This window comes from Schistocerca serialis, chromosome 7 (genome assembly GCF_023864345.2).
Source record: "Schistocerca serialis cubense isolate TAMUIC-IGC-003099 chromosome 7, iqSchSeri2.2, whole genome shotgun sequence".
NCBI classification, from domain to species: domain Eukaryota; kingdom Metazoa; phylum Arthropoda; class Insecta; order Orthoptera; family Acrididae; genus Schistocerca; species Schistocerca serialis.
The window spans coordinates 149,251,242-149,265,385 of NC_064644.1; the positions used below are offsets into that span (position 1 = coordinate 149,251,242).

The following is a 14,144-nucleotide window of genomic DNA, read 5'->3' on the forward strand; positions in this document are numbered from 1 at the left end:
GATCGCAGACCGAGCGCCACCACAAGGCAGGTCTCGAGATACGGAATAGCACTCGCCCCAGTTGTACGGACGACTTTGCTAGCGACTACATGGACGAAGCATTTCTCATTAGCCGAGCCAATAGTTAGAATAGCCTTCAGGTAAGTCAATGGCTACGACTTAGCAAGGCGCCATTAGTAACATTGCATGTATCTATGGAGTCTCACTTATATCGTCAATAGCGATGTACCAAGGATGGATTAAAGTTAAGTTTCCAGAAGCTACGTACTTTTCTTTATAGCATTCATTACGTATCCTGTTACAGACCTATCTTGCCTGCGTGAACTAAACGCGTGCCCTTCGGCTACTTCCGTGGCGTGGCTGTCTTGCTACGCCACAACACTTTCATGCGACACTCAGCGTCAACATCTACTGAACTGACAAAAGTCATGGCATAGCGATATGAACACTCACAGACAGCGATGGTACCGCGTGCACAAGATATAAAAGGCCAGTGCACTGGCGGAACCCTTATTTGTTCTCAGGTTTCCGACGTGATTTTGGCCGTATGATGCGAATTAAATGACTCTGAACGAGGAATGGTAGGTGGAACCTTACCCATGGGGCACTCCATTTCGGTAATCATTAAAAAATGGAACATTCCGGGAACCACAGTGTCAAGAAAGAGACGAGAATACCCAATTTCAGACGTTACCTTTCACCACAGACAACGCAGTGGGCGACGGCCTTCACTTAACGACAGACAGCAGCGGCGTTTGCTAAAAGAGAAGCACCACAGAAATCAATGTGTGACTGACGAACCTATCCTATGTGGCGAAATTAGACGTTAATGGGCTATGTCAGGAAACGACCGACGCGAGTGCCTTTGCTAACAGCTCGACACCCTCTGCAGCGCCTCTCTTGGGCTTGTTACTGCATCGGTTGAACTCTAGGCGACTGGAAAACCGTGGCCTGGTCAGATAAGTCCACATTTAAGTTGATGAGAGCTGATGGTAGGTTTATAGTGTGGCGCAAACCCCTACGAAGCCACAGACCCAATGTGCACTGTGTAAGCTGGTGGTGGTTCCTTAATGGTGTGGGTTGTGTTTGCATGAATGGACTAGGTCCTCTGGTCCAACTGCACCGATAATTGATTGGAAGTGGTTATTTTCGGCTACTTGGAGACCGTTTTCAGCCATTCATGTACTTCATGTTCTCAAACAGCGATGGAATTTTTATGGACGACAATGTACCATGTCACTGGGCCACAATTGTTAGCGACTGGTTTGAAAAACATTTTGGAAAGTTCGAGAGAATGATATGACCACCCAGATCTGCCGAAGTGAATCCCGTTAAACATTTATGGGATATACTCGAGGGCTCAATTCGTGCACAAAATACTGCACCGGCAACATTTTCGCAACTGTGGATGGCTATAAATGCAGCATGATTTGACATTTCTGCAGGGCACTTCCAAAGACTTGTTGAGTCCATGCCACGTCGAGTTGCTGCGCAACGCCGAGGAAAAGAACGCCCATTACGATATAAGGAAGTATCCCATAAACCGTTAACTCAGAGTAAAACATCGGTTTGTTTCTCATTACAAACAAAATTAATTTTATATCGTAATTTTGTATGCCCATTCCAAAGACTGCTTCCAAATTAGTCTATCCGGATATTCGTTTTATCGATATATGTCAATACGGACAGGAAGACACTAAGAATAAACTGCAGTCCAACAGCAACTCAGCAGCGCTGTATGCTTGGCGCTACCAGCGGGCCCAGAACAGTGCTAAGTCGTTGCCGGAGTGCTGGTTATTCTTCGTGTTTTACCGTCGCTGTTAACACATATCGATAAAACGAATATCGCTCTAAAATAGTCTGGGCCCGCTGTATGGAATGGGCACGTAAAATTCCGCTTTAAAGACGTTTTCTTTGCAATAGGGAACACAACGAACACGTTACATCGACACTGGGCGTGGCATCAAAGACGTAATAGGCACTATTTGTCTGGAAAGACTGCAGCGTCTGATGATTCGTAGGAGATACACCCTATATGAATCCTCCTCGACGTTGTTAGAACACCGTTTATAGTTTTTTGACAGTGAGACGCACCGGTGGCCGATGGCGTAGTCGATGGCATGATCGATGGCGAAGAATATACACATGGTGCCTCTCCCAACAGCCGTCAGGGGCATTTTCTGTGTTGTTTCGACACGTGTAGCTCGAGTCATCCCAAGCAGATACCGTTTGTTGTTCAACTGTTTCGTGCGACGGGAAGCGGCGATTTATTTCCATTTACGAATAAAATGATTATTCAAATCAGAATTTTACGTTCCTATAATAGAGCGATTCCACATCAGTTTAGTACGATATTCGTTTTGTCGCTGCGTGTTAACGGGGTGCGGCTGGTCCCGGCGGAGGTTCGAGTCCTTCCTCGGGCATGGTTGTGTGTGTTTGTCCTTAGGATAATTTAGGTTAAGTAGTGTGTAAGCTTAGGGACTGATGACCTTAGCAATTAAGTCTCATGAGATTTCACACACATTTGAGCATTTTGTTAACGGGGACATTAAAACATGAAGACCAGCCAGCACTCCGGTAGCGACAGCACTGCCCTGGTCCGTGCTCACTGCTACCGCCATCCCGAAGTGCTCATCATTCGCTGGCATTAAGCTCTCCATGAAAGACGTGACAAGCAATACTTCTCTGGTCGAATCCAGCAATATATCGCGAAAACTAAATACAAATATCCACTGAAATTTCAGAGAAACTGCGGCTGACGACTATTTCCCATATTACTAAATTAACGAAGTATCTATAATATTAATGAAACAACCATTCTGCACTGGAGATTCTTTTTGAAAAACTTTACATTATTAGTTTCTAGCCTACTAGTAAGGAAGACCTTTTATTGTGCCATAATTCAAAAATTTATAATTTTTTATATAAGCTTACTCGTGGTCCTATTTACGTAACATGTAAAGAACAACTGCGATAAACTGGCGTGGGTGGTCAGTGTCCTTGATGTGTGTCACTATTACTGATTAAGCATAATTATTATTTAAGTGATAGGTGTTTTATGAAACTTCCTGACAGATTAAAACTGTGTGCTGGACCGAGACTCGAACTCGGGACCATTCCCATTCCCGGTCGACATCGAGTCTTGGTCCGACACAGAGTTTTAATCTGCCAGGAAGTTTCATATCAGCGCACACTCCGCTGCAGAGTGAAAATCTCATTCTGGAAACATCCCACAGGCTGTGGCTAAGCCATGTCTCCGCAATATCCTTTCTTTCAGGAGTGCTAGCTCTGCAAGGTTCGCAGAAGAGCTTCTGTAAAGTTTGGAAGGTAGGAGACGAGGTACTGGCGGAAGTAAAGCTGTGAGGACGGGGCGTGAGTCGTGCTTGGGTAGCTCAGATGGTAGAGCACTTGGCCGCGAAAGGCAAAGGTCCCGAGTTCGAGTCTCGGTCCGGCACACAGTTTCAATTTGTCAGGAAGTTTCATATCAGCGCACACTCCGCTCCAGAGCGAAAAATCTCATTAAGGTGTTCATACGTTCACCGTATTTTATAGTGGCTCAGTACTATGGGACTTAATTTCTCAGGTCATCAGTCCCCCACAACTTAGAACTACTTAAACCTAAGTAACCTAAGGACATCACACACATCCGTGCCCGAGGCAGGATTCGAACCTGCGACCGTAGCAGTCGAGAGGTTCCAGACTGTAGCGCCTAGAACCACTCGGCCACTCCGGGTGGCTATTTTATAGTGAAAGTCTCTCGTAGATTGCTACATAGATAGCTTTGTAACAGCTTTCCATGTACAACACATTATTTTTTTAAACGAATAATGGTGTACGATTGTCTGCTTGTGACTGCAGTGTGTCGCAGTCTGTTTTGTGAAAGCAGTGATAATAAATGGTAGTAAACAAAAGCGATCCAGTGCCCTTCTTCAGAAGCTATTAATTTAATAATTGCATTATTTGCAATCGCAGATGTATCTAGCATATTCCATTATTTTAAACATAGCTGCGTAACAGCAACGGTTCCACGTAATTAGATTTAAAACAGCCGACCCGTTGCAAAGGATAAAGTAATCTTTACCTAGGTTTCGATAAGTTTAAACCTATCTGAAGATGATAGGTTTAAACTTATCGAAACCTAGGTAAAGATTACTTTATCCTTTGCAACGGGTCGGCTGTTTTAAATCTAATTATCTAGCATATTATTTATTTTTCACAATCACGGAAAATTCCATAATTACGACTTTCTGAAGAAAGGCACTAAGTGCCTGAAACCGGTAAAAAGATAATTTATTTTTTGCGTCTGTGCGCTCATTATTTCAACAGACAGAAATATGTTTGTTGAAGATGGGTGAAATACTAGAAACAAAAGTGAATGAGCACGAACATTTTGTTCATAAACTTCATTTACAGCCGAAGACGTCAACGAATACCATACATTAAGAATAAATGTAAGTTAAACGAAAACAGATATTGTTAAAAACATGTCTGTCTCACTTTTGCTGGGTGTATGACAGTTAATTGGTTAGACTCTTAAGGAGTTATCATTACAAAAATCTTATTTCGAATGCTGCATCTGGGAACTGAATGCTTTCTGTCTACGTGGACGCATGCATGCATTTCCGGTCTACAGAATTTTAGTGTGAGCGATGACAGGTGTTATTCCAACTAACACTTCGTGAATTTTATATGTCGATACATTTGACTAGTTTTTATCTGATCTGCTGTTATGCCAGGGTGGCTGTTACTTGGTACGGAAGGTTCTGATATATTTTTAGTTTGTTGTGCCAACAGCTTTTAGATATCGAAAACAACACTAAACCATCGAAGAATGTATTCAGCAACACCCTTCCTTTGCTGAGGTTGACATGATGTTTAGTTTACGACATCACGCAGTGTATGACTGAACGTCATGTAAGCATACACACAAATACTATGTTTAAACAGCTTCCTGTAGAGAATATATGAAGATGGTATCTGTTCTTTTGGACATGTCCGAAAGAACAGATACCATCTTCATATATAGTTAACTCTGATCGGCTATTGACCTTATACTTCTATGCTGGATGCACACCCATTGCCTGAACTCTTACGGGACTCGGTAAGATTTTCTGCAGCGAGTAAAGAGTGTAATGGGCAGGGGTACTACGAATGTAGTGTGTGGACATTAAGTTCGGAATGTGGGTATCACGGGGAGCGTGCAAGGGATAAATCCCCGAAGTCGCACCGACCAACGCCTTCGACACTTTTGGGTCTTGATTTAATCATCATTTCATCCTGTAAAAAAAGTGTGTTATTGCCTAGAAGTTGCATAGGGGAATGTTTGGCGCAGTGACCCCTTTATTAAGTGTATCTGTTGACAATAGGCGAGTAAAATATGTGTGTGTATAGAATGGTATCATTTATGTGCATTATTCTGATGAGACAAGGAGAAAGATGAAGTCCTTTGTCGGTATGTAGGGGAATCTACTCCACTTCAGTAGCATCAAGGTTATTGACGACGTTAGCATACCCAACTGACTTGTTGTGCAGAGTTTTAGATTTTAATTCCGGATGTAGGTGAATACCACCACCAGGACACTAACTACTTACCTCCGGGGCGCTCCCCACAGCACAGACGAATGTAAGCGACCTGAGCAATGGTAACTGTAGACCTTCAAGGACTTGATTGTGGTTATTATAATATTTAGTAATAGCAGATAGTGCTACAATCAGATTTTCAACATCTGAAAGTTGGGGAGCATCACTCTTAGAAAAGTGTCTGACTACCTCATTCGTCGTCGGTTATTTCTAGTACCTCATCATTTTGTACTTTACCCCTTTCGATGGAAAATTAAGAAGGCTATTTTTTCTCCTTCATAGCTCGACAACGTAACACAGCTGCAACATGCCCTAAAATCGCTGTCGTCTTGAGTGTATCTTGGTTGATTCATTGTTCTATTCGTAGTTAGTTTAGAGTGTTTCGTGAGGACAATATTTTCGATATAGCCTGTTGACTCTGTATTCCAAGGAAGAAATTAGCGCAGTGATTAGTTCTCTCTGAAAGGAGTGAAGCTGCGGAAATTGTTTACTGAATACAGCTGCAGAGAGAACTGGAACTTTCGAGCGGATAATTTTCTTTAAAAGTGGACAATTATCATCAATAGATACTTGGTGGCTCTCCTGCTTATTACGCAGGTGCGTTAGCCAATACGCTGCCTTGACACAGTGGGTCTCTCAGCTACATGGATTACCGTGGCTCGCCTCACTCCTCGATTCAAATTCTCAATGCCGCTCTATTGCCACATGAGTAGAATTGCCAAGAATCTCCATGTTCTGGAACAGCGCCTCAGCATTGAACGTAAAATACGAAAAATGGAGAGATGATTCATTTCCCCCTTATTTCCCTTAATAAATGAGTCGTGTCCATGTCCAGTCAAGTCGGCTCTGAGATTTCAGTTATATTGTTCTGTTTTGCGTATAAAAGTTACTGAAATAAATGCAATCATTTCCTGTTTTATTCATCTAAACAGTCTGCTCTATTCTATAATCCCTCCCTTATGTCACAGCTTTTAATTTTTGATTTAACTTAATTACTGATGTCATTTAAGTATTGGCATGCTGTGCAATATCAAAGCTTAGTGAAGGATTCACTACATTTTGGCCCTCAACGTTGGCCGATTTCATTAGTCACCTCGTCAAATTGGAGGATTCTCAGTTCACAACAGTACTCAAAATCTTGAATTCTATCTGTTGGCGCACCTATCGTTCAGTACTCACATAAGACAAAGCGGTTTCCACCTTCAATGTCTGATGCAGGTGAGTCTAAGCTTGTTTTGTAGGGTGAAGAGGTTGTGGAACGATGAAGGAGTGTATTTGCAAGATTCTTCCACCTCGGAATAAGGAAGCTTGCCCGAGATGGACCAAGTGCATCAAGGCTGAGGGAAATTCGGGAGAGAAATGATGTTACTTACGACGTTGTTTTCCCAGTAAAAAGACTAATTTTAAGAAATTTGCTGTTTGAAATGCCCTTGTTTTGTGGTGTAAAGCCGTGAAGTATGCACTTAATGTTGGCACTGAGGGTTGTGGTGCTTACCTCGAGGTCGCTGAGCCCGCGGTAGACGACGGCGAGGCTGCAGAGGAAGAAGACGGCGGTGGCCAGGTTGCGCGAGTCGGACAGCTGGGTGACGAGCGGCACGGAGCCCATCTGCCAGTCGTGGCTCAGCGTGGCCGGGCACAGCAGCAGCCAGCAGTTGAACGCCGCCAGGTAGCAGAACGTCAGGAACCTGCGCACTGCCACGATTACTGCCCGCCCACGCGTACAAGGAGCTAAGACTGCATCAAAATCAGTCAACAGAAACCTTTTACAACTGAATGGGTTGTAATTATATCCTGATATGCGACAACAGCCATCGGTGTGACTAGGATCGCTTCTACCATTCGGCAAGATTAGGTCGCCACCTAGGGCGTCAACGTTATGGGGGCGGCAAAGGGAGGAAAAAATAATTTCAAGTCAGATAGCGAAAAAGTTGAACAAATGAGGAGAAAAATTGAAAAAGAGGAAAAATTAAAACACCGAACTCTTTTCAAAATTCTTCGTAACAATCGCTTAATAAGTCTTTACTTACTTTGAAGAAGGTCAACACAGTGCCTTACCTACTCAAAACTAAAGCAGCCGCTACTGAGAACAAAACTTGAACAGACGTGACCTTGATTCATCTCTGTCGAGAACTACGGTGGGGTACGTGTGCTGCCTTGCGATCATGTTGAGACTTGATACGATGCCTCCTTCAGCCCCTCTGTGTGTTTACGTCTCTGTCAAGAGTGTTGTATTAAATCTTCAGCAGATGCTTCTTATTTCAATTATTTTGGGAAATTTCAAAAATTAAGGACAAAAATTAAGAAACTGAGGACATTTCTTGCCCTCAATCAGTTTTAAAGGAAATGAAGCAAAGCACGAAAATTGAGTTTACCAAGAAAGTTGAAAGGTGGCTACACTGAGCCACAGCGCCAGAGATTGCGCCAAAGAGTTTTATTCCGCCGCCTCCACTGGCAGTGCTTATTGAGAAGTAGCAGTAGGCAGTGCTTGTTGAGATGTAGCAGTGGTGAGTCGTAGTTGAGAAGTTGCGGTAGTGAGTGCTTGTTCAGAATTTGTAGTATTGTTTTGATGGGCTAGACACCAGATGTTATTGGATTGGGGATGCTGTAATGACCAGAGTGTGCTTTTCGTCAATATATATGAAGGTAAAAAAATTCCTTTTTTTTATTATTTCAATGTCTTAAACAATAATGCCTCTTGGTCACAGGTTCAGTCAACAAAGCATCTGGCTCGTGTTCTTGTATTAGACTGTATTTCTGGTTTCTACGTGCAATTATAGTATTTCTGGTATTTTTTTAATTACTTCAGTATAAATGGTGCCACTGGTCTTATTGAGGAAGAACCGTGCCAGAAGTGTACGTTGAATCACACTTCCACACACAGAACAGCTACACTTGTGCCTTGTTGTTTCGTAGCTTTCATAGTTGCTGTGGACTTAATTAATTAATTGTGTTAACAGAAATTTCGTTTCATTCTTTGTTGTTATTCTATGCTGTCAGATTGCGTACAAATACTAGTCAGGGCCAACCGGTTAAGAGACTTCGTAACCGGACAGACAGCTACTAAATCAAAAAACTAAAATTATTTGCATTTTAATATAACTAAGCACCCATGCACGTGGCGACCGCTGCTTCGGATCGTGCCTTGGAATTCTTCTGATTGTATAAATAGCAGACAGTAGAATTGTTGTAGTAATTCGTAGTTTAGTAATTGTAGTCTATATTGCATGTGTAGATTTGGTAATTGTCATTCTTCTAATGGTATTTTTTGCAGAATTTAATTTTTGATGTCTTGTTTAAAGGTCTGACAATTTTGTGGAATTGTGAAGGTTCCAATTGTTCGTTAGGCGTGTTTGTCGGGAAACATTTCGTGTGAATGGTATTGTTAAAGATAAAGTCTCATTGTGTGTAACATTCGTATAGTGACGAGTTTTGTATTTTTTGTAAATGATTACGCGATCGATGAAAAAGGCAAAAATGATGAATAGTCAGAATAATGAAATTGTTGACATGGCGAACTCGCCAACACAGGAGAACAGGATGATGAATAATGGAGTGGAAAACAATTTAATAAGTCGGGAAAATAATCCGGAAACAGTTCAAAATTTTTCACAATCAAAAAATTTTCAGAATACGAGATTAACAACAGTAGATATGGGGCAGTTGATGGGTGCTATATTACATTTGGTATCACGAATGGAAACACGGTTAGACTCACAAATAGGAACAATTAAAACTGATATAGGTACAATTGAAACTGAGATAGGAAAAGTTAAAACCGAGATGGAAGCAATGGCAACACCGTTAAGCTCACAAATAAGGACATGTTTCAAAAACATTAATGATGAATCAAAGAAAGAATTTAGAGAAGAAGTACAACCGATTTTGAATGCTCACAATAATAGTTTAATTTCAATAGAAATCAGACAAAAGGAACAGGATAGAGAACAGGAAGAAAGAGATCGCGTGATAGTACAAAAATTTTTAGAGTTAAATTTACAACGTGCACACGATAAGGAAGAAATACTCGAAAGAATCGAGGAATCCGTACCAAATGACAGAATAAATAACTTAACGCAACAGTATGAACAGCTAACTACTAAATGTGACAATACCGAAACCCGAGTCGCAACACTTACGGAAGACGTAAATAAACAGAAAGAAAAAATAGGTGACTCATCGGAAAGATTTGATGAGATCTCAGATAAACTGACAAGTCTTAGTTTAAATGGGGACAGAGATTCAGATGATACAGCTCCATTGCCATTTTCAGAAACCGAAGAGTACCAGAACATAAATAAGCATGTTGACAATCAGGGAAAATTTAATGAACGCGTTAAAAGGGAATTTGAGGCATTACAAAAGCAAGTCAAACAAATTGAAGGCGAAATCGTAGGAAAAGACAACAGAAGAAATTTAGAATCACAGATAGCAGAGGGGTTTGAAGACAATAATTTATTTCATTCACGGGATGCAACAAGAGAGCGGCAGGCGCGTGAACTTGACAATAATCGACATTCGGACTGGGACAGACGCGGTAGGTCTTTGTCGCCACGAGGAAAAACTTTCACTATAAACACTTCTTAACTGTTCGGAAATTTAAGATCTTTCGTAATTCTAAGAATGACATACATCCATGTGCATGGTTAGATCAATTTACGTACGCACTTCCTCCAAATTGGCCACTAAGTCACAAACTGGAAATTATGTGCGGCTATTAATGTCCTCAGGGGATTCGCTACACTAAGTGAATATGTGCCGTAGCGTGCACAGGGCCCCGAGCTGTAGTGGTGCTATTTCCCTTTTAGTTTTCTGCACCGCTGCCTACTCTTTTACTATTCTTTGCATCTATCAAAACTACTCTTCAACTATCAATCTATCTAGAGAGTCGGTAAAGAGTAATCGGACATGACTATTTTACCCAAAAGTGATTTCGGAAATTACTGTTTGGACTTACTATCTTTTGTGCAGCATTCATTCGTAGTTTAAAAGAAATTTTACCTGTTTATCTTCGTGACAATATTACTTCATATGTTGACGATATTCTTATTGCTAAACGTTCTTGGAGTGAGCATAACAAAATTTTGGATTCATTATTACGTATTTTTGCAAGAGTTGGCATTACTGTGATCTTGGAAAAATTTGAATTTGGTCGTTCTCAGGTTTCTTGCTCATATTATTTCTACAGAAGGTATTCTCCCTGATCCAGAGAAACTAGACGCTATTCGAAATTATGCTGTTCCTACTACAAAACGTGATATTCGTAGTTTCCTTGGTGTCTGTAATTTTCTTAGACGCTTTGTTAGATTAGACGATTTGGCCACACCTCGTTTATGTGAACTATCTGGAAAGAATTATAATTGGTATTGGGATGAGGAAGCTCAATCAGAATTTCAACAACTTTGTGATGCTTTGGTTGCTGCTCCACTTCTTTCACATCCGGATTTATCTAAAGATTTCTGTTTGGCGACGGACTCATCATACAAAGGCCTAGGTGCACATTTATTTCAAGAGATAGAAGATAACGGCGTTGTAGTGCAGAAAACTATTGCCGATCTGTTCTTGCCAAATGCGAATTATGTCAAAAGGCTAAGCCGCCAACTATTTCTCACAGAGCACCGTTGTTTCCTATCATTCCAGCGAAATTAAAGGACATGGCTGCAGTCGATTTGTTCGGTCCAGTGGTTCGTTCTACTAATGGTTTTGCGTATATTTTGGTAGCAGTGGAATTGACATCAAAATATGTGTGTTTTACACCTTTACGTAAAGCAACAGCTCGTTCAGTATCTAACGCTTTCATCAAACATTTTCTTAAAGAAGTGGGTCATGTTGATAAGGTTATATCAGATAATGGACCACAGTTTCGCTCTAAAATTTGGCTTCGTACTCTACGGTGTCGTAAGATTAAACCAATTTTCATTTCACTTTTTCACCCTCAATCTAACGCTTCAGAGAAATGGATGAAGGAAATCAATAAATTGTGCCGACTTTATTGTCATCAGAATCACAGAACGTGGGATCGGTATCTTCATATTTTTCAAAACATTCTGAATGAACTCCGTAATGATTCAACTTCTTTACCGCCTATATTGATATTAAAAAATAAAGCACCGACAAATCGCATTTCTGAAAACGTTCCTTTCCCGCCTTCACGGAAACTACGGCATTCGGAAGTTGTCAACCTGGCTCTACGAAATATTGCATCTGCGGCTGCTAGAAGAGAGAAATCAGCTAAACGTCCTGGTCGTTTAAAAACTTTGTCAGTTGGTCAAAAGGTGTTAATTAAGTCTCATCGTTTATCTCACAAAGGAAAAGGCTTGTGTCGCAAATTTTTTCTGCTTTATAGCGGTCCATATAGAGTTCGCAAAATTATTCATGATAACACTGTTGAAGTAGAAACTCTTAAATCTCGACGCTCTAAGGGAATACATCATATATCGAACGTTAAAATTTTTGTGGAATGACATACTTTTGAGAAACTAACAGCTACATGTAAAATGCAGAGAATACAAGGATACCGCGCTGTGTTTTGGCGGCGGCACATACTCGGAGGAACAGTCAAGTCTGCGCGCCGCACAAGGCAGTCGTTGACCGCAAACAATTACTTCCTACGTCACGCGTACCTACAGCTGATCGAGCGCTCAGTGCGAATGCACTGACAGCTGTAAACAAATACACAGTCTAATTTCTCTGATTCAATTCAGTATAAACCTATAGTGACTTGATAAATTATGTTATTAACGTTCAGTATTTCTTAGGATACGGTTGTATAAAATATTTAAGAACTTCAGGTAAATTCTGTGTGTGTCCGACGTTAAGAGGATTTGCTATCGAGAAATTTGCAGGAAGAATTTAATTTAGAAGAAGAAACTAATAAACTAAAAAGGTAACTATTAATTGAGTTTATTTTTCAGGTAATATATTTCCACTTAGCTACGTACTTTAGACGTAATTTGCCGCTCGCGATTACGTAATTTATACTTTGTGTTATCTGATTTTGACAATGATTGATTAATGAACAGGGTTGTTACTTATGTATATTATGCATTGCTTGGCTGCACTGCTTTTTCACTGATGTCATATTTTTTTATTATGTGCCTGCTGTGCTTATTTATTTAAATTATAATTGTCACCTGATTAATTGTGCTGAATGTGGTTATGTATGTAAGTTATACTTTGTGATTTATCTACTTGAACCTTCATGTTTACTTAAAAGATTACCTATGAACATTTATTACTTATTTGTTACTTATGTATATTATGTATTGCTTGGCTGCACTGCTTTTTCACTGATGTCATATTTTTTTTAATTATGTGCCTGCTGTGCTTATTTATTTAAATTATAATTGTCACCTGATTAATTGTGCTGACTGTGGTTATGTATGTAAGTTATACTTTGTGATTTATCTACTTGTGCCTTCATGTTTACTTATTAAGATTACATATGAACATTTATTTGCTTATGCTGATATGATGCTAATGACCTGTTTATTATGTAAGATATATATTTGCTGCTTTGCGTATGGATTGCATATTTACACATTTCTGTTTTGCTGTCATAACTACTCTTTAAGTTGGTATATAGAAATGCTGATATACTGGGTACGAACATGGAGTTTAGGTCACACTATGGTATTAATTATTGATTGTTCGCTTGGCAGAGCCTCGTTGTAGGGATTGTGCTGCATCCACTTGTTGACATTCTGTTCTTTACTGGTATATTCACTCGTTGTTGCATGTTTTGCTTACGCTCAGTGCCTTATATTTTTAAGATAAGAAAATGAACTGCTATAATTCGACGAACGACATTAGTACAAGAAACTTCATAGAAGTCACATGAGCTGAGGTTTTATGGAAGCTGTATAAATTTATGCTAATAGGAAGGAAACTAACGACATGACGTACCAACACTAGGTTTAGACCATTGACAGTTATTACACTCGATTCTTCGTGAGCAATTGAAATAGCAAGTGACAATTGAGACAAGAAATACTCCACGTGTTTGCTTCTGTTTTGCCATGATTCTTGAAGTGGTGTACACACTGTGAAATATTACGATCATTAACGCTCCGTACTCGTACTTACTTACTGGAAGTTATTCAAACTAAAGGCTGTTAGAGGTCATGTATGCATTTCTTTTATTTTATGGTGGACAAGGTAACCAAAATATATTTTATATTTCATAATGAGTAGAAGATTTGGCTCAGGTGGACTACACAGAGGTTGTGTGTGGACATTGTGTCTTCGGATTGCATGGGATGACAAATTGAAGTTTGCACTAGGATTTTGTCTGTACTTGTTCGGGGAGACTGACTAGAGGAAAGAGTTGTTATGGAAGTGAAATCATATTGGTAATAAGGTTTATATGTATCGACGTATTGAAGAGGTATTATTGAGGAACTGAGATTGTGTGAAGTTGATGATTACTGGAGTTTTGGTGGACGAGGTAAAGTAAATGATATTGATGATAAGGTTTATATGTATCGACTTAAGAGGTATTATTGAAGTATTAAGATTATGTGATGATAATGATTATTGGAGTTTTGGTGGATAAGAGGTGAAGTAAG

The 14,144-nt window shown here is 40.2% G+C and overlaps 1 protein-coding gene across 1 annotated transcript in view; it reads right to left on the reverse strand.

Annotated features, from left to right (window-relative positions):
• Window positions 1–14,144, reverse strand: part of LOC126412939 (protein O-mannosyl-transferase TMTC1-like) — a 685,657-nt gene that overhangs the window by 168,439 nt on the left and 503,074 nt on the right. The window contains exon 9 of the mRNA XM_050082830.1: window positions 7,076–7,265. Coding sequence (XP_049938787.1) covers window positions 7,076–7,265 — 190 coding nt within the window. The remainder of the gene's footprint in view (window positions 1–7,075; window positions 7,266–14,144) is intronic.